Here is a 21,470-nt window from a genome sequence, read left to right on the forward strand (position 1 = left end):
TCCTATTCACATTTTTGTGTGAAAAAAATGAGTTAGCCCATATATTTGCAAAATATTTTCTAATTCCTGTCTATATATTTTATTCTCAGAAATGGTATCATATATGATGATAAATAATGATTGTTGGAATCTCAAAATAAACTATGTCATAAATGGTGGTTATAAAAATATTAACTAGGTTCACAATATCATGCTAGCCTCCAAACTCAAGAAATAATATGACTTAGCAAGTTGTGTAAACAAGGAAATAATAATTTACAAAGTAATTTTTTAATTTATATTTACCTTTTAGAAAAAAGAAATTTCAGCAAATGGTTTTTCTTTTATACTGAGTTTTTGATATATTCATAGGATGGTATTTTTCCCCAAATAGAAAATATGGAAAGGATTCTTTATAATTAATTCCAAAATCTCATTTCAAATTTCTCTGAACCTTTAGCCTATTTGTTAGTTCTCAAAATGTTTCCAAATTTCAAATGATAATACAGGTGAAACTCAAAAAATTAGAATATCGTGCAAAAGTTCATTTATTTCAGTAATACAACTTAAAAGGGGAAACTAATATATGAGATAGACTCATTACATGTAAAGCAAGATAGTTCAAGCCGTGATTTGTCATAATTGTGACGATTATGGCATACAGCTCATGAAAACCCCAAATCCTCAATCTCAGAAAATTAGAATATTGTGAAAAGGTGCAATATTCTAGGCTCAAAGTGTCCCACTGTAATCAGCTAATTAAGCCATAACACCTGCAAAGGGTTCCTGAGCCTTTAAATGGTCTCTCAGGCTGGTTCAGTAGGAATCACAATCATGGGGAAGACTGCTGACCTGACAGTTGTGCAAAAAACCATCACTGACACCCTCCACAAGGAGGGAAAGCCTCAAAAGGTAATTGCAAAAGAAGTTGTTTGTTTTGTTTGTTTATGTTTTATTGAATTTCTATACCGCCCTTCTCCCGAAGGACTCAGGGCGGTGAACAGGGCATATAAATAAAAATACAAAAGTTAAAAAGGATTAAATTATTGCCCGAATTAAAACAATCAAAGTATAAAAAACATTAAAACCCTAAAATTCCCCCATCAGGCCAGGCCAGCTTGTTCGAATAGATGGGTCTTTAACCCGCGCCGGAAGGAGCGAAGATCCGGTGCCATCCGGAGCTCAAACGGCAGTTGGTTCCATAAAGCCGGGGCGCCCACAGAGAAGGCCCTCCCCCTGGGGGCCACCAGCCGGCATTCTCTGACCGGAGGCACCCTGAGGAGGCCCTCTCTGTGGGAACACACAGGGCGGAGGGGAGTCGACGCCGGCAGCAGGTGGTCCCCGAGGTATTCCGGACCCATGCCATGTAAGGACTTAAAAACCATCACCAAGACCTTGAACCTCACCCGGAAGACAACTGGTAACCAATGCAGCTTGCGGAGCAAAGGTGTAACATGGGAGTACCGGGAAACTCCCAAGACAACTCTCGCGGCCACATTCTGTACCAGTTGGAGCCTCCGAGTGGTCTTCAAGGGAAGCCCCATGTAAAGAGCGTTGCAGTAGTCCAGACGAGAGGTCACGAGCGCATGAGTGACCGTACACAGGGCATCCCGGTCCAAATAGGGCCGCAACTGATGCACCAGGCGAACCTGAGCAAAAGCCCCCCTAGTCACGGCTACTATGTGATCTTCTAGAGTAAGCCGTGAATCTAGGAGGACTCCCAAGTTGCGAGCCCTATCCACGGGAGGTAAAAACTCACCCCCCATAGAAAGAGATGGAACATTTTGAATGTCCCGGGATGCCGGAATGTACAGCCACTCAGTCTTGTCAGGGTTGAGCTGAAGTCTGTTCCTCCCCATCCAGACCCGAACCGCCTCCAGGCAACGGGACATCACAGCGAGGGCATCCCTGGGGTGGTTTGGGGTCGAAATGAAAAGTTGGGTATCATCGGCATATTGATGATACCCAACTCCAAAACCACGAATGATCTCACCCAACGGTTTCATGTAGATGTTGAACAGGAGAGGCAAGAGGACCGACCCCTGAGGAACTCCACAAACGAGAGACCTAGGGGTCGACCTCTGCCCCCCTGCCAACACCGACTGCGAGCGTCCCAGGAGATAGGAGGAGAACCACAGAAGAACTGTGCCTCCCACTCCCAATCCCCTGAGACGCCGCAGCAGGATACCATGGTCGATGGTATCGAAAGCCGCCGAGAGGTCTAATAGGACTAGGACAGAGGAATATCCCCTGTCCCGGGCCCTCCAGAGATCATTCACCAGAGCGACCAATGCCGTCTCCGTGCTGTACCCGGGCCTGAAACCCGATTGGTACGGGTCTAGATAATCCGCTTCATCCAGGACCAGAGGTAGCTGATGCGCCACCACACTCTCAACAACCTTCGCAAGAAAGCGAAGGTTGGAGACTGGACGAAAGTTGTTTAACACAGCTGGGTCCAAGGTAGGCTTCTTCAGGAGAGGTCTCACCACCGCCTCCTTCAAGACGGTGGGGAAATTACCCTCACTCAAAGAAGCAGATATAACTGCCTGGAACCAGCCTCGTGTCCTCTCCCTAGCTGCATAAGCCAGCCAAGAAGGGCACGGGTCCAATAAACATGTGGTGGAGCTCAACCACCCCATAATCCTGTCCACTTCATCAGGGGTCACAGAATCAAACTCCTCCCAGATAACATTGACAGGACCGCCCGTGTCCTGATCGTCAGACTCTGCCCAGCTGGAGTCCAAACCTGTCCGAATCCGAGTGATTTTATCTGACAGATGTTGACCAAACTCCTCAGCACGACCCTGCAAGGGATCCTCCCTCACCTCCTGATTAAGGAGGGAGCGAGTCACCCTAAACAGGGCGGCCGGGCGATTATCTGCGGACGCGATGAGGGCAGAGAAGTAATTACACCTCGCCGCCCTCATCGCTGCGAGATAAGACCTAATATAGGTTCTTAGTCGCAACCGGTCGGATTTGGATCGGCTGGACCTCCAACAGCTCTCTAGGCCCCGTTTCCGACGCTTCATCTCCCAGAGCTCTGCGGAGAACCATGGAGCTCGTTGGGATCTGCACCGGGTCAGGGGCCGCAAGGGTACAACTCGGTCAAGTGCCTCAGTGGCTGCCCTTTCCCAGGCTTCCACTAAGGCATCCACCGAGTTGTGAGCAACGGAGGCAGGTGGGGATCCCAGCGCTGCCTGGAACCCATCAGGGTCCATTAAGCGCCTGGGGTGGTACCATCTAGTTGGTTCCGCATCCCCACGGCGGGGGGCGGCAAGACGGAAGACCAGCCGCATGAGGTAATGATCGGTCCATGACAGGGGCATAATAAATGGAGAGCCCCCACCAAGATCATCAAACCACCGTCCAGATAAAAAAACCAGGTCAAGGGTGTGGCCTCCCTCATGAGTTGGTTCAGAAATTACCTGCGTCAGGTCCATGGCCATCATGGAAGCCATGAACTCCCGAGCTAACTCAGATGACCCTCCCAGGGATGGTAGATTGAAGTCACCCAAAACTATAAGTTTGGGGAACTCAATCACCAACCCAGAGAGGACATCGAGTAGCTCAGGCAGGGCTGCCGCTGTGCGACTAGGCGAAACATACACCAGCAGCAAGCCGAACTGCGCCCCCGGACCAAACCTCAAAAAGAGAGACTCACACCCGACTATCTGAGGAACGGTGGTCTCCCGCGGACATAAGGTCTCCCTAATAGCTACCGCCACTCCCCCGCCCCTACCTTGAGCCCGAGGCTGGTGTAGCACTCGGAAACCTGGTGGGCAAAGATCAACCAAAGGGACCCCACCCTCTGGACCTAACCAGGTCTCGGTAATACAAGCCAGGTCTGCATGCTCACTCTCAACCAAATCCCGCACAAGGGGAGCCTTATTAATCACGGACCTGGCATTCAGATACACCAGCCGGAGCTCAGGAGGCTGCACATCCTCGCTCCTGGAACCTCGGGGAAGAAACAGAGGGTCGGAGCGCCTCACCGCTTGTAAATAGCGGAGACGGCTCTCCCGGTAACGATACGGCCCTCTGTCCATGCGCCTGCTGCCATACCCCAATGTCGTGGGAATCGGTAGTCCCATGACCCGCTCCCGAGCCCCGGATGTAACCACACCCCGCTCTCTCCCTACGCAGTCAGACCCTGGCCTGGCCTGAACCATGGTTGTATGACCACCCCCCATAGTCAAACAACCACTACCCCCCACCCCTCTCCCTAACCCCATAAAAAATTCCACTAAAAAGTTAACCAGGGGCCTTCTATTAAATTTATATCGAAGGCCCCTGCCCTTGCCCGGCAATCTCTCGGGGTCCCAATAATTGGGCCCTTCATCGAGACTAGGAGTGGCAAAGAAGGCGGGATGCACCCAGGAGAGGGGGGCACCCCTGAGGGCAAAAAAATCGGTGCTGGAGTATCGATACATGAAGTCCAAAAAAGTCCAGAGAAGGCAGTCCCATAGTTTAAAAGTCCAATAGGAGGATCGAAGGGTAGGGAGTGAACATTTGGCCCATCAACCAACTTACTGCCACTCATTGGGTGCTCCCAGGGGCAGACCACAACCCGTCCTCTCACGACGGGTCACGAATCTGCTCCCGGGGATGGTCCAAAATATACACCCTGGGTGGGGCATGACCCATAGAGCTCCCACCTCTATGGGGCTGCCGATGTAAAACAAGCCACTCTCCCACTGTGGCTTGTGCCCAGGTCCATCCCAGTCCAAAGGGGAGAAAGGAGGTAGATGGAAAATTAATAAGTTGATAGTCCGCCCGAACTGCTACGGCCACCGCTGACCGGACAAAGATGCCAGCCGCCGCCATGTCGCTGCTGCCATCGCCATAAACATCGTCGCTGCCAATGGAACGGGCCAGCGGGCCTTGAAAACGCCGTCGTCGCCATCATCGCAAGCGGCCCGGAATGAAGCGAACGAAGCAAAAACATTGCCGCCATCGCCGCGGTCATCCTCTCCACCGCCCAAAGCAGCCTGAGGACGCCGTCGCCGTCGCCGCCTCCGCCGCCGGCAGCGGCCCGAAAACAGCACAGGAGACATCCTTGCCAACGAGCTAACCAGCGGTCGTCTTCTCCGCCGCCGAAACGGCCCGAAGACGCCACAGTCGCCAAAAGCGGCCCAAGGCAAGCCAAGCAGTACGAAAGTGTCGCCGCCACTGCCACCACTGCCAAAATGGCCCACAGGCGTCTCCTTCATGCTCCGAGGACGCTCGGAGGACACCGCCGAAAACAGCCAAAGCTGCTCAAAAACAACGTCGCTGTTCCAGCAGCCCACGGCGGCCCAAAGCATCGGAGAACACGGAGAACGCCATCGCCGCCGGCCACAACCTCCCAGGAGCAGCCCGGAGACGCCGAGGCAGCAGAAACCGGCAGGCCGGAAAAGCTGAGCACAGCGAGCAGACGAAAGCAGACAACTCGCAGACGGGAGCAAACAGGACAGTAAGAAAGCTCATTGTCTACCTCATTGTTTGCCTCGTGATCTTAACAATCCAAATCCCTGCCCAGGGGGCCTGAGAGGACCCCTGAGGGGCTCCTAAGGGACGCCCAACAGCTGGAGCTTACGGAGCTCAGGCAAGCACGTCCGCCATCTTGAATTCAATCAAGTTGGATGTTCCCAAAGTGCTGTATCAAAGCACATTAATAGAAAGTTATGTGGAAGGGAAAAGTGTGGAAGAAAAAGGTGCACAAGCAGCAGGAATGACTGCAGCCTGGAGAGGATTGTTAGGAAAAGGCCATTCCAAAGTGTTGGGGACTTTTACAAGGAGTGGACTGAGGCTGGAGTCAGTGCATCAAGAGCCACCACACAGAGATGGATCATGGACATGGGCTTCAAATGTCGTATTCCTCTTGTCAAGCCGCTCCTGAACAACAAACAACATCAGAAGCATCTTACCTGGGCTAAAGAAAAACAGACCTGGTCTGTTGCTCAGTGGTCCAAAGTCATCTTTTCTGATGAGAGCAACTTTTGCATCTCATTTGGAAACCAAGGACCCAGAGTCTGGAGGAAGAATGGAGAGGCACACACTGCAAGATGCTTGAAGTCCAGTGTGAATTTTCCACAGTCTGTGTTGATTTGGGGAGCCATGTTATCTGCTGGTGTTGGTCCACTGTGCTTCATTAAGTCCAGGGTCAACGCAGCCGTCTACCAGGAGATTTTGGAGCACTTCATGCTTCCTTCCGCAGATGAGCTTTATGGGGATGCTCACTTCATTTTCCAGCAGGACCTGGCACCTGCCCCACTGCCAAAAGCACCAAAACCTGGTTCAATGACCATGGGATTACTATGCTTGACTGGCCAGCAAACTCGCCTGACCTGAGCCCCATAGAGAATTTATGGGGCATTGCCAAGAGAAAGATGAGAGACATGAGACCGAACAATGCAGAAGAGCTGAAGGCCGCTATTGAAGCATCCTGGTCTTCCATAACACCTCAGCAGTGCCACAGGCTGATAGCTTCCATGCCACACCACATTGAGGCAGTAATTGCTACAAAAGGGGCCCAAATCAAGTACTGAGTACATATGCATGCTTATACTTTTCAGGTCCGATATTGTTCTATGTACACTCCTTGTTTTATTGAATGCATGTAATATTCTAATTTTCTGAGATTGCTGATTTGGGGTTTTCATGAGCTGTACGTCATAATCATCACAATTATGACAAATCATGGCTTGAACTATCTTGCTTTGCATGTAATGAGTCTATCTCATATATTAGTTTCCCCTTTTAAGTTGCATTACTGAAATAAATGAACTTTTGCATGATATTCTAATTTTTCGAGTTTCACCTGTAGTAAGTCATTGCAGTCATTTAGCAAGGTGCCTACATGACCACCTTGCTCAATGACTCCAATTCCAGCACTCCGTGTTGTGATTGTTAAGTGACTGTGTGGATTGTTAAGAGATGAATGGGATGCCTCACTGGATGAGGTGACCAGATGCAGGCTCAGGCCCTCTCTGTGGTACACAATGTACTTTCTTTGTCTGACTGGCTAGAATGGACTGTTGTAATGGGATGAAGATGGTTCACTGGGTAACCTACTAGAGCTTTAAAGATCATAATCAACACCTTGAATTGGAATTGTAAGCACCCAATATAGGTCATACAGCAGAGATGTTATGCATATCATTCTTTGGGCACCCAAGATTGCTTGCACAGATGCATATTGTGTCAGTTGAAGCTTCCAGATACTTTTCAGGGATATCCCATGTGCAGTGCATTCCTATAGTCCAAATTAGAAATGATCAGGGCATTAATGCCTTTGCACTCACTCCCTACTAAGTCAGTCCAAAATGGGATGAAGTTATTGAAAGTCACTTAGAATTCAAGACTAGCAAGGATGGATGTATTGGCTCCCACCAGACATCATTCGTGAGTGTGACCATTGCTGTTTCTCTCCCATAACTGGGCCTGAAAAGTGCCTAGATAATCTGTTTCTTCTAGGAGTTCCAAGCCACCACTTCTCAACTACTTTCTCTAAAAAGGGATAATGGGAAACTGGACAAAAGTTGTCCAGAATGTCAGGGTCCATCAATAGTTTCTTGAGTAGGGGATTTACTAGAACCCCCCAGGTGGCCCTAAACAACTGACCAGGGCATGGATATAACACACATGGTGGCATTGTCCACATCCTCATGTCCAATGGAATTAAACTATTTCCAGATAACTAGATAATTCTGTTTCCTGGATACCTCTAAAGGACTAGAATCATACTTGGCATCCAACTGGGAATGAATCTGAGCACTTTTATCAGCAAGATGCATGAAGAATTCCTCCATAGAACTCTATAGGTGCACCTCTGGTCTTCCCTTCCCAGGGAGAGTCTGAATGACCCTAAACTTGGCTGATGCATAGCATTCTGCAGATGCAATAATAGTGAAAAAGTATTAACTCATGTTCAGTTGAGTTCATTCTTCATTTTCCTCCAGTAATCCTCTTAGCTTTTCTTGACCCCTACCAGATCCCTTAACTTCTTCATGAATCATAACGATTAATAGGGCTGATGAGCCAGGGGAGATCCTTCAGGCTCAGACCTGTCCAGGGCTTCAGTCAACTCCATATTCTAGGCAGCAGCAAAACCATGTTTACAATACAAAAAAATGATCTCATCTTCCTATATGCCATCTCTTGTCTAAATAAACAATCCTTAAAACTTTATCATTTCAGTCCTGATGTCAGCAGAAGTCATTAAAGGTTACCAGAGACTACTTTTAACTATTTTAACCTTGATGAAATAAATCAGCTTTATAATTCTTCCATTTTCTTCTAACAATCTTGTCCCTTCAAATAACAACTCAGAACTTGGTTTATTCCATTTTCTGTTGTCCTTTCTCACAAATTCAAAACAAAAGCAATTTTCCAGGGAAAGATTCTTTATCATTCATTCCAAAATCTTTTTTCATATTTATCTAGATCTTAAGCCCATTTGTAACTGTTTCAATCATCTCTGAAAAAATATGAAGTCCTTGTATTTAAAAAATATTTTACAAAAGATTAAAAAAACCTAATAACTGAAAAGCAATTAACAATAAATTGCCAATGCAATCCAAGAAGGTATGCAAACCACTGTCCTTTAAAATATGCCAAATGTATTTTGAGCAAGGTGGCTAAAGATAGTCCTCAACTTATGACCACAATAGACCCTAGAATAATATTTGTAAATTATTGCAGTATTTTAGTGAGGCACCATTTAATTTAATTTAATTTAATTTAATAATATTTCTATACCGCCCTTCTCCCGAAGGACTCAGGGCGGTGAACAGGGCAAGAATAAAAATACAAGATTACAAAAGTTAAAACAAGATTAAATAAATGCCCATACTAAAATACATATTAAAAACCCAATAAAATAACAATAACAACCTCCCCCCAATCCCCTCATCAGGCCAGGCCAGCTTGTTCAAAAAAATATGTTTTTAGCTCGCGGCGAAAGGAGCGAAGATCGGGCGCCGTCCGGAGCTCAACCGGTAGCTGATTCCATAGCTCCGGGGCGCCCACAGAGAAGGATCTCCCCCTGGGGGCCACCAGTCGACATTCTCTGACCGGTGGCACCCTGAGGAGGCCCTCTCTGTGGGAACGCACAGGGCGGAGGGAAGTCGATGCCTTATTGAACAACTGCAATTGTGGTTTCTACCACTGCACACATTAAGTGATAATGGGACAGTGCAGTCCATTCAGCACTTTCCTAACTCATATGTGGTCTGTGCCAGCCCTCCCAGTGTATCCCTCTCCTCTTCAGACACCCGTGTCACTGTTTCTTGCCCCACCATATCTTAAAATTTTGTGTCTTTCTGGAGGCAGAAATCATTTTTGTGAACTGTAATAAGTGTTTAATTTACACAATTCCACTCTTCTGACAGACTGTGAGAATGACATGGACTTCCAGATTATTACCCACTTCTGAATGGTACAAAGTGGCCTCTGTAGGAAGGCCACACATTGCATCAGCTGGGAGCTTTTTCAGAAATGTGATATTTGGAAAAGGTAAGTGGAACAAGGTGTGATGGAGTGGGGAGCAGGCCCAAGTCTTCTCGGACCTGCAATTATGTGGAATGGAAAGGTGATGACAGCCTTGTGTTGGCAGTTACAGAATTCTTGCAATCAGTCTAAAATCTGATTTATGTCAGTCATAAATCTATAAGGAAATACTGTCTTAAAATCTCATGAGGAGCAACTTCCTGGAGCACTTGTGGGTGATTCCAGCCCTCTTCTTGTCTAGAGAAGAATTATGAAGAACAGGTCTACTTGCTAACTTTTCATTTGCAGAATTTGTGCAAATTCTATCTATCTATCTATCTATCTATCTATCTATCTATCTATCTATCTATCTATCTATCTATCATTGATCCATTTCCACAGACATACATATATATGTATTACATTATAATGTAAGATTCCAACTAATGAAACCAAATAAATCAGAACTCTGAAGTTTGAAGTTTCCTCAAAGCACATGTTTATTGGATGTATAATATCGGCATGGTCAAAAGTAAAACCAACTCTGAAATTTCCCTAGAGATTCAATGTCACTAAAAGTAACATTTCCCTCCCCTCTACCATGCTGTAGATCATACAACCCAATGAAAGTAATTGGAGGGCTCCTTGATTAGTTTCACACTGTAAGTTATTATCCAGGATGCTAAGAAATTCTCGCTTCTTTTAAATTTGTACAGAGAGTTGTACAATTTTACATCAATACTCAGTTTTTTTCCCTGAATGGGAATCTATCATTTAAATAATTAGTTATCACCAGAAGACTTTGGAATATATATTATATCATTGATTTTTAACATGTCTGTTTGCCTGTCCATCTGTTAGACTACCCTATGCCTGTGGATAACAAGGATGAATAGGCATTGCAACTGCAATCTTTTTATGTAAGTATCTGTTAAAAAGAAGCTTTCATCACTCACTCTTGCTTGTCATTTCAAAGCCAAAAATTATAATTTCAGATGTTTCTCTTTTCCAATAAAAGAGTCATTTTGTACTTAAGGACATATACTTTTTGAGGAAGGCCACATACTTTTTTGGTCAGAGTTATAAAAATACAACTTATCTATAACCATATTCTAGCACTTCATTTTTTTAGAGATGTATTTTAGATTTCTAATGCAATTAATTTCTCTTGGGAACATATTTCACAATAATGAGCTTACACATATCTACAAAGTGCAATGTCAACAGGATACATAATTATTGTGATGGTCATACAATATATATACAGAACATTTGGGTTTGTTAATGTTTTGCAGACTTATTGTTGAGACTGTTAAGATGAATTGAGGTGAGACATTGAAAAGTACTGTTATTTTTCTTCTCTATATTTCACATCAACATTCTCTCTGTGCTTACATCCTTATATTCATTATTTTTTGAAGTATGATCAATGATAAATCACCATGGAAATATTTGTGCATTACTATTGCACCTGTATTATTATTATTTTTTAAAAAATGCTGTTAATTCCTACTAGATTAAAAAGGGGGTTTATATTAGGAATGAAATAAAAATTGGCATTAAAATAATTTCTAGAACCAGAGATCTTTTAAAGTTATTTAATTGATGAAAGAATTGGTAAAATTTTGAAAGCATAAAGCAATATATTCTCCAAGTTGGCTTTAATTGATAGTGATTTCAGGGAATATTCATGTCTATGTTCAAAATTGGTAAAACATGTTTTCTTTCCATGTATTAGATATGAGAAAAAGAATCCCTGTTTTTTTCAGACTTTTACATTTTTATTGCAATTCTCATTAATTTCATTGGCATTCATAATTATTATTAGTTGAAATTGCTTTTACCTTTTCCACAGCAATGCAGGAAAAAATGCCCAATGTAAGTCATTTCTCTACTTTTATTCTTCCATGTTTCTCTGACCAATATGAGCAAAATAAACTATATTCCCTTTTGCTTTAACTGATCTACAGAATCCTTGTTAGCAAATCTTCTCATTATTTTAGCAGAGTCCGTCAGCCACCAACTCCATAAACTCATGTACTTTTTCTTTAGTGAAAAATGTATATTTCCATATAAAAAATCCATATAAAACATTAAAAGAAAAAATAAGAACCATATATTTAAAATTCAGATAAAATTCCAATAAAATTATATTAACTGCAATGGAATGCAAGGGAGCAAAGTGTGCATAGGGTGGAGGTGGGGTCTGAGTAATCCATTAACCACCTCCAAGATAACACTCTCTCATTAGGCTCCAGGCTAACTGGAAGAGCCAAGTCTTCAAGCCCTTTTGAAAGGCCAAAAGGATGGATGTGGAACTCACCTTGGTGGGCAAAATGTTCCACAAGGCAGACTTTAGTGCAGGAAAAGCACTTCTGGACCCTGCCAACTGAAATTCCTTGACTGAAGGGATCCACCACATGCCTCTTCTGTTGGCATGGATCGGCTGATGAGCCATTTCCTTAGACAACCTGAACCCATGCCATGAAAGATTTTCTAGGTGATAACCAGCAGCTTGAATTGGACCAAGAAGCAAGCTGGCAACCAATGAACCTTGTGGAACAGTGTTATAAGAAGAGGCACCCTAGTCCACACAGCTACATTCTGTACCTGCTGAAGCTTCTGGAAACTCTTCAATGGTTGTGCCATGCAAAGTGCATTGAAATAGTCCAATTGAGAGATGACCTAGCACTTGAGTGACTGAGGACAACAACTCTTGATTCAGTAAAAGGTGCCATTGCTACATAACACATAGTTGCCAAAATACTCTCTTAGCTACAAATGTCATCTTCTTATTGAGCAGGAGACATGAGAACCCCCAAATGAGCACCAGGTCTGTCTGAGGCAGTAGAACTTCAGCCAGAATTAAAGAAATTAAAGTTCCAGAACCTGGAGCTCCATACAGCTCAGTCTTACCAGGGCTCAGCCAGAGTCTGTTGTACCCCATCTAGCTTGGCAATTCTAAGGCAAAGATTATCATTTCAGATGTTTCTCTTTTCTTTAAAGGGGTCATCTTGTACTTAGTGTAAGGACATAGACATTTCAAGGGAAGGCAAAATTAGTGTTTGTCAGAGTTATAAAACACAAGGTATTAAGAGCTCTAGTGGTGCAGTGATTAGAATGCAGTATAATTCTGCTCACTGTCAGGAATTAGATCCTGATTGGCTCAAGGTTGATTCTTATATCCTTCCAAATTTAGTAAATTGAGGATCCAGATTGTTGGGGGTAATATGCTGACACTGTAAACTTCTTAGAGAGTGCTGTGAAGTACTTTGAAGTAGTATATCGGTCTAAGTGGTGTTGCCATTGCTAACTATAAGTCTTTCTTTCTTTCTTTCTTTCTTTCTTTCTTTCTTTCTTTCTTTCTTTCTTTCTTTCTTTCTTTCTTTCTTTCTTTCTTTCTTTCTTGATCTAGATCTATTTCAGGCTAATAATTATTTTTGGAAACTGATTCAATAATGCTTGGCTCTGTGGTATGTGCAGACAGACTTATAAAAGTGCAGTTTCAAAAGGATACATAATTATTCTTATCTCAACCAGCTCATATATGAAAAATATGTGGTTTGAAGTGTTTTACAGAATGACTGAAGACAATGTTGAAATGAATTGAGGTTTGGCATTGAAAGGTAATGTCTCTCTTTTTCTCTATATCTCACAAAGTCATTATCTCTACTCCAGGGGTGTCAAACTGCTGGCCCATGGGCCGGACACATCATCAGGAAACCGCATCCACCCCATTGCCAGCAATGGGGAAAAAGCTCTGATATGTCGCCTGACATCACATGATGTCACGAGTTTGACATGTCTGCTCTACTCTGTCATTCACATGCATTTTCATATTCATTATTTTTGAGGTTTGATGGACAAAATTGTGATGTAACAGAAACATTTATGTATTAACATTGGCACCCACATTTAGAAAACAGATAGTTAATTCATATTAAATTAAAAAAGGGGTTGATCTCATGAATTAAGGGGGAAATGTAGCATATTTTTGAGACAGAAAACTTTTAAAGTTGATGACAAAAATTACAAAATTTTTAAAAGCAATATATTTTCCAAGATGAGCTTGATTAATGGTTATGTCATGGAATGTCCATATCAAAATTGCTAAAGCATGTTTTCTTTCTGTGTCTTAGGAATGAGAAAAGGAAGATACATCAGTTTTGCAAATTTTTACATTTTTTATTGCAACACTCATAAATTTTATAAATGATGATAATTAGTATCCAATCAGTTGAAACTAATTTTATTTTTTCCATAGCAATGCAGTAAACATTCTATAAAAATGCCTAATGGAAGTGACTTCTCTACATTTGTTCTTCAGCATTTTTCTGACCAATCTGAGCAAAATATACTATTTTCCCTTTTATTTTTAGTGATCTACATAGCATCTCTGATAGAAAACGTTCTCATCATTTTAGCAGTGTCCATCCATCACCAACTCCATAAACCTATGTACTTTTTCTTAGTAAATTTATCAGTTAGTGATCTTGGCTCTATGTCTGTCATTATTCCCAAAGCCATGATAAATGCTTTCTTGAACAGCAGAGAGATCTCATACTCTGGGTGCGTCACACAAGTATATTCTTTCTTGTTCTTTGCAGCGTCAAATTTCTTCCTTCTCACAGGAATGGCATATGATAGATACATTGCTATCTGTGACCCACTGCACTATGAAACCATAATGGACAGGAAATCCTGTCTTCAGCTGGCAGCCATGACATGGATAACCAGTCTTCTTTATTCAGCCTTGCACACTTGTGGCACCTTCGCAATCACTTTTTGTTCCAATGTCCTCAATCAGTTCTTTTGTGAAATTCCACAACTTCTTAAAGTATCATGTGATAATTCATACCTCATTGAAGTTGGAATTATTATGTTCAGTACATGTATTGTCTTTCCTTGCTTTGGTTCCATAATTGTTTCATATGTGCAAATTTTCAAGTCTGTTTTTAGAATTTCTAATTTGCAAAGACAAAATAAGGCTTTCTCCACCTGCATTCCCCACCTTATTGTTGTCATCTTGTTTATCAGCACTGGAAGTATTAATTACCTAAAACTTCCTTCTGATTCCCCTTCAAATGTGGAAATGGTAATTACTGTATTCTATTCTTTGGTTCCTCCTCTGATGAATCCAATTGTTTATACCATGAGAAATAGAGAGATCCAGGCTGCATTGTGTAATATGTTTAAATCTGGTGTTACATCTAGGAATCAATCATAATATGAAGATAGTTTAATTCATTCACTCCATTCAAAAATCCATAATATGAACTAGTGATTTATTGAACTGTATCCAAACAAAGGTCTGTCATTTGTTTTGCTATTTTAACTCATTTGCCATGAATTATGGACCTCCACATTTTATGATTTGCAAGATGGAAGGTGTAGCTTCCATTGATTATTTTTAAAATGCAAGATAAATATTAATTCCAGTGCCTCAAAGATCCTTTTGTTTCTTCAAAAGGCAACTGGATTTTTTTTCCAGAAGAAGAAGGAGGAGGAGGAGGAGGAGGAGGAGGAGGAGGAGGAGGAAGAGGAAGAGGAGGAGGGAGGAAGGAAAGGAAGAAAGAGAGAGAGAGAGAGAGAGAGAAAGAAAGAAAGAAAGAAAGAAAGAAAGAAAGAAAGAAAGAAAGAAAGAAAGAAAGAAAGAAAGAAAGAAAGAAAGAAAGAAAGAAAGAAGGAAAGAACATTTTTCTTCTCACCCAAGAAGCTTCATAGGTTCAAATTGCTGGGAGATAGAAAGATAGTTACTGACAGTTGAATCTGGATGGTAGGAGATGGAAGGCTAGATTCTGATAGGACATAGTGATGGGGGTGGAAGGATTGTATTAGCATTGATGTGGTCATTAGCACTCTCTGTGACAGCTGTTGAGGCCACAGGCATTTGTCTGTGCCCTCAGGGTCACCTGAATCAGGGTGCAATTAGTTGTGGAATCTTCTTGGAACTGCTCTAAGGACTGTGTTGTAAACTGGAGATAGCTGTTGTCTTATTCTTCCCCCTCTATTGAGGGAGTGCTGTTCATTCTAACATAAATGGATATTTTTTTAGCCCTCTTTCAGACCAATGGTCCTCTCTATCCAAAATGTGACTTTGCTGTCTTCAAAAGAGTGGCTTTTGTCTTTCAATTGCAGATTGACCACTGAAACTTGTCTTGATGAGTTTGATTTCTTATGTTGTGCCATGAGCTTTTGAAGTGGGTTGCTTTGTTTCATCTATGTAGAGATCTGCACTTCTCCTTGCTTTGTATTGCATATATCACATTGCTTACTTTGTGACTGGATGTTTTATCTTGGGGTGGACAAACATCTGCCTTAGTCTATTCTTGGTTTAAAGTGCAGATGTATGTTGTGCTAATTGAAAATTCTCCTGAACTTTTCAGTTATTCCTACATCATATGGAACAACAACATTGCTACAAGGAGCTCTTGCTGGGATTTTTTTGGGGGGTTGGGGGTGGGGGTGAAGACCCAGCTAGGGTAACCACAAGTTCTGAGGAATTTCTTGATGTGTTTTAGTTCTTTTTCTTTTCCCTCTTTACTGGTAAGTAAACTCTCAGCTAGGTGGCATAGGGTTCTCATCTCTCCCATTTTGTGTTCCAGTGGGTGGTGAGAATCAAAATATAAATACTGATCTCTGTGTTTGTGATTTCTGTAAACTTCAATGTTAAGGTTTCAGTCTTTGTTAATATACACTGTACAGTCTGTAGGAAGAAAAGTCTTCATCATGGTTCATCCAAGCAGGGAATAAACATGGCAAATGGTTTGGGAAGAAGGTTGTAGTTTATTGGAAAGGGGAACCAGAACCCTTCAAACACAATAAGCAGCAAGAGAGAAAAATGGAAACAGTGAAATAAAAATAGAAACTTTTAGACAGGTGAATATAATAGGTTCTGAGATCCATTTCAGTAAAAAAAATGATAAAAAATCTAGCATAATGGAAATATTTGTGTATAAAATTGCTCCCACGTTTGGAAAACATGCTGTTAAATCCTACTAAATTGAAAGAAGGAAAAATGTTGCAGTACATTGTAATGTATTTTACAACAGAAATGTGTTAAAATTATCATTAAACAGTTGATTGAAATTATCGTTATAATGTTAACATAGTAACACATTATATTCTCCAAACTGAGATTGATTGTTGGCAATTTCTTACAAAAGCCCTATAAACATGTGAAAATTTTAAACCATATTTTTGTTCTATGTCTTAGGTATGAGAAAAGGAAGATCCGTCTGTTTTTTTCTGATTTTTTTTTTTGCAACTTTCATTAATATTAGTGTTGTTCATAATTACTATCTGATCAGTTGAAATTATTTTTATTGTTTCCACAGCAATGCAATACACATACTCCAGAAAAAATGCTTAATGCAAGTGACATCTCTACTTTTATTCTTTTGGGTTTTTCTGCTCAAGTAGAGAAAAATATGGTATGCTTCATTTTGTATTTAGTGATCTATACAGTATCCTTAATATCAAATATCCTCATCATATTAGCAGTGTCCATACATCCTCCATTCCATACACCCATGTACTTTTTCTTAGTGAATTTATCTGTTACAGACCTTGGCTCTATTTCTGTAACTATTCCAAAAGCCATGATAAATGCTTTCTTGAGCAGCAGAGAGATCTCATACTCTGGGTGCGTCGCACAAGTATTTTCTTTATTGTTCTTTGCGATGTCAGATTTCTTCCTTCTCACAGGAATGGCATATGATAGATACATTGCTATCTGTGACCCATTGCACTATGAAATCACAATGGGCAGGAAGACATGTTTTCAGTTGGCAGCCATTGCATGGATAGGATCTCTTTATTAAACCTTGCACACCTGTGGCACCTTTGCAATCAACTTTTGTTCCAATGTGCTCAATGATTTCTTCTGTGATGTCTCACAACTTCTGAAAATATCCTGTGACAATTCATATCTCATTGAAGTTGGATTTATCCTATTTAGTATAGCTGGTATTGGCTTTCCTTGTTTTGGTTTCATAATTGTTTCATATGTGCAGATTTTCAAATATGTGTTTAGAATACCTACTTTGCAAAGACAAAATAAGGTGTTTTCAACTTGCATTCCACATCTTATTGTTGTCTCCTTGTTTGTCAGTACTGCAAGTGTTAATTTACTAAACCCTCCTCCTTTCTCCCTTTCAAATGTAGAAGTAGCAATCACTGTATTATACTCTGTGGTTTGTTCTTTGATTAATCCCATTGTTTATACTATGAGGAACAAGGAGATCCAAGTTGCATTGTGTAATATGTTTAAATCTACTATTACTTCTAGGAATCAATCATAGTGTGACGGTAATTTAGTACATTCACTTAACTGAAAAAATCATAATGTGAACAAGTGATTTATGGTACTGAATCAAAATTATGTTATTTTACTTCACTATTTTAATTGTTTTAACTGCATGTGCATTAGAGTATGTAGCTAGTCAATGAAACTCAGTTTTTCCTCCATGCTTTGAAAGCTGGGATGTGCAGCCTTTATTGATTCTGCTTGAAAGGCAAGGCTAATTTCAAACTAATCAAAGAGAGGAACAACTGTGAACCAAGGAAAAAACCTCCTAAGGCACAGAAAAGTTAATCAGAGGAACAGCTTGCCTTCAGAAGTCATGGCTGCCCCATCACTGGAAGCTTTTAAGAAGAGACTAGACAGCCATTTGTCTGAAATGCTATAAGGTCTCCTGATTGAGCAGGGGTTGGACTAGAAGACCTCCATGGTCCCTTGCAACTCTGTTGGTCTGTTATTCTCTTATTCTGATTCCAGTCCTTAAAGTGCAATACTTAGCCAGATTGTATTTGATTTGTGTGTTATATCCTTATCTTCATGAAGTTTTATATCTATATTGCTAAGCTTGTAAGCCGCCCTGAGTCTTCGGAGAAGGGCGGGATATAAATGGAATTAAAATAAATAAATAAATAAATATATTTGTATCTATCTCTCTATCTAATTTTTGTTTCAATCATGTTTGATTCTTGGAGACTCTATGGCAGGGGTGTCAAACTTGCAATGTCACATGGTGTGTCATGATGTATCACTTTTTTTTCCATTGCCGTTAATGAGGTGGGTGCAGTTTCAGCATGACACATCCAGCCTGCGGGCCAGCAGTTTGACACCCCTGCTCTATGGAAAACTCCATGCAAGTTTCCCCCCCCCCCCAGAAATGGTTTGCTATTGCTTCCTTGCTATGGCAGAGAGAAAGTAACTAGCCCAAAGTCACTCATCTGGCTTTATGCTAAGATAGGAATTGAACTCATGGTCTCCCAGTTTAACCCTGATGCCTTAACCACTACACCAATCTGGGTTGTGTAGCCTTTATTGATTCTCCTTGAAAGGAAAGGCTAATTTCAAACTAATCAAGAAGAGAAGCAGCTGTGAGCCAAGGAGAAACTTCATAATGGTGAGAAAAATTAACCAGTGGAACAGCTTGCCTTCAGATGTTGTGTGTGATATATCTGATTCTTGGAGATTGTATGGACAAGTCTATGCAATTTTCATCACAGGATTTTTCAAATTTCAATTGTCTCCTTCCTATAGCAGAGTGAAAGTGAGTAGCCCAAAGTCTCCCATCTAGCTTTGTACTTAAAACAGGGGTTAAACTCATGGTCTCCTAGTTTCTGGCCTGATGACTTAACCACTACACCAAATTGGTGCTCAATTTGTCTAGCAATTACAAGTATAACTATTTTCAGAAAGGTGCTTCAGAGTGTGTTGGAATAAAATAGAATCACAGATATATAGAAATGCATTTGACATCTTCCATCTCCATTCCAGCATGGAAGAGGAATCCTCAGACCATCCCAATTAACTTTTACATCCATCTTCATCTGTAGCTTTTCCTAGAATTGCAAATTTGTCCTCTATAATTTTCACCTACACCTGTAGAATGTCACAACTGTTTTAAGGCATTTCAGAGAATGCTGTGTTCACTCTCCTATGTTCTCTAAAGCTCTTTTTGGAATCAGACCAAATTCTGTACAGAGACCTGAAATGTATTTTTTCCTATAGTCAACTATGATTATAATGACAAGAAATAGTGGGATAGATAGAATGCACATTTAAGTTAAGGGACATATTTTAGGGTAGTGGAATCCTAATTATTTTCCACAAGTTTATAGATTGTATAAGCTGTCATGGAGAAATGGGATGCAATTTTTCTGTGCTGTGTGTATTTGGGGTCTGTAACATTAGAATGCACATTCTCCAGGATATGCTATCTCCACTACTCTGATAGGTTTGAGGAAATATTTCCATGTAGTTAGTGAAATGGAAACACAAGAACTTTAAAGATAGCCTCCGCAAGCATAACTTCCAAGCAGCAAGACAGAAAAGTGGAAACAATGAAAAACTGCATAATGGAAGATGTCAGAAGATCCTGAGATCCCCTTCAGCCTCAGCCTGCTACTGACTTACATTTCTATTGCCACTGGATTTCAGGAGTTGTGAATATTTATGGAAAGTGATCTAATGTATCCATCTCATACTAAAATATAGAACAATCATTCTTTGACTTATGTATTTCTCTAGGTTTGGTAATTCAGTTTCAACTGAAAGAGTGGGTAGAAAAAAGTACAAGATGCAAATATCTGCAGTTTTATATGCAGTTATGAAAGTTATAAATGAGAATGTGCCATTTCAGCAGAAAAATGAATGACAGGAAATTTTGCATACCAGAGAGAAAAATAAATAAATGTTTTTCTCTTCATAATCATTTCCAAAATGTTAAAAAAAACCTGCTTAAACAAGTTAGCTCTTCTTCCATTTTCTAGAATAGTATACTGTTTGCTTGCCAAGCATTAGATATGAAAAAGCAAACCTATTTTGAATGTAATTAATTGTCAGAAGCTTATCAAGGGAAGTAGCTAGTGTTACTTTGTAGCTCTCTGTATGGAATTTCAATTTTCTGTAAATGTGCTTTTCTCTTATTCTTTAATTATAAACATTAAATATGAATGGTGTTCAATTTTCTCTTTGTTATTTTCCTCATATCATAAGGACAATTCCAAGGGGCAGGGGAGGGAGAAAGGGAATACAAGATCTGCCCCATAAAAATCCATTTTGTAAATCAATTCTATTGAAATTTATTTCTCACTTCTATTCGGGTTTACCATGGATGACTGAATTAGGATCTATCCAATTATATAGAATTTATTTTCAAAATTTTATTAATTCTAATCATTCTGGCATTTTCTTTCACTTTCACTTTCCTTGGTATCATACCTACCAACATTAAGGCTTCCCAGGGCTTTTTTTCTCATAGAACACTCAGAACGGCGTCCCACCACCTTTTTTTTTTTTTTGGGAAAAAAAAAAAGCTCCCTCTGAAAGCCTATTGCAGGGCTAGGCAATCTTGGCCCTTCTTTATGACTCGTGGACTTCAACTCCCAGAGATCCTGAGCCAGCCATGCTGAGGGAAAAGGGAGAGGTTTCCAAGCTGAGCCATGCTGGTTCAGAAATTCTGGGAGTTGAAGTCCTTGAATCATAAAAGAGCCTGCACTAGAGGAGGACATTAAAATTATTTACAGGATTACTTCTTTAGGAACTAAACTTAGAATCTAAAACAGCTAATTCAAAAAAGCCAACAGGAAAGAACCTCACATTTTTCATCTGCTTCTGTCTTTTGGAAGGTAAAATTAGATAACAAAATAATCTATTTCCTATGTTAACATCTCTGCAATGAAATCAAGGTAACAGGAAAGAAATGAGAAACATTTTTATCAATGTAATATGTCTAATTTAGCTGATGCTAGAAAAAAAATAGTATCTTTTGTACATACTCTTGAAAACCATTTTAAATCTAACCATCTATTACAACTAAACCACTTTAAATTAAACAATTCTTAAGAATGAAATATTCTTAATTTGGACTTTACTTTTACTGTTTGGGCTGTTGTGTGTTTTGAAAAATAGATTATTTAGAATCTAGTTATGTTGCACTTCAGTCTTTAACTAATTAACCTAGTATATACATAACAATATATGATGTTTTCCATGGTGAGCTTAACATCAA

At 40.9% G+C, this 21,470-nt stretch overlaps 1 protein-coding gene and 1 pseudogene across 2 annotated transcripts in view; both read left to right on the forward strand.

Annotated features, from left to right (window-relative positions):
* The window catches only part of LOC308678730 (olfactory receptor 14A16-like), a gene marked incomplete at both ends in the record, with an annotated part of 35,055 nt that extends 20,381 nt beyond the window's left edge, over positions 1 to 14,674 (forward strand). Inside the window, one exon of the mRNA XM_081345964.1 lies at positions 14,095 to 14,674. Within this exon, the coding sequence (XP_081202090.1) occupies positions 14,095 to 14,674 (580 nt within the window). The remainder of the gene's footprint in view (positions 1 to 14,094) is intronic.
* A 1,924-nt stretch (positions 14,675 to 16,598) lies between these two features.
* LOC308678731 (olfactory receptor 14A16-like) lies at positions 16,599 to 17,750 on the forward strand (annotated as a pseudogene). Its single transcript has one exon. The product of its transcript is annotated as an olfactory receptor 14A16-like (transcript).
* Positions 17,751 to 21,470: the final 3,720 nt, after the last annotated feature.

This window comes from Vipera berus (assembly GCF_964194415.1).
Source record: "Vipera berus genome assembly, chromosome: Z".
Taxonomy (NCBI): Eukaryota; Metazoa; Chordata; class Lepidosauria; order Squamata; family Viperidae; genus Vipera; species Vipera berus.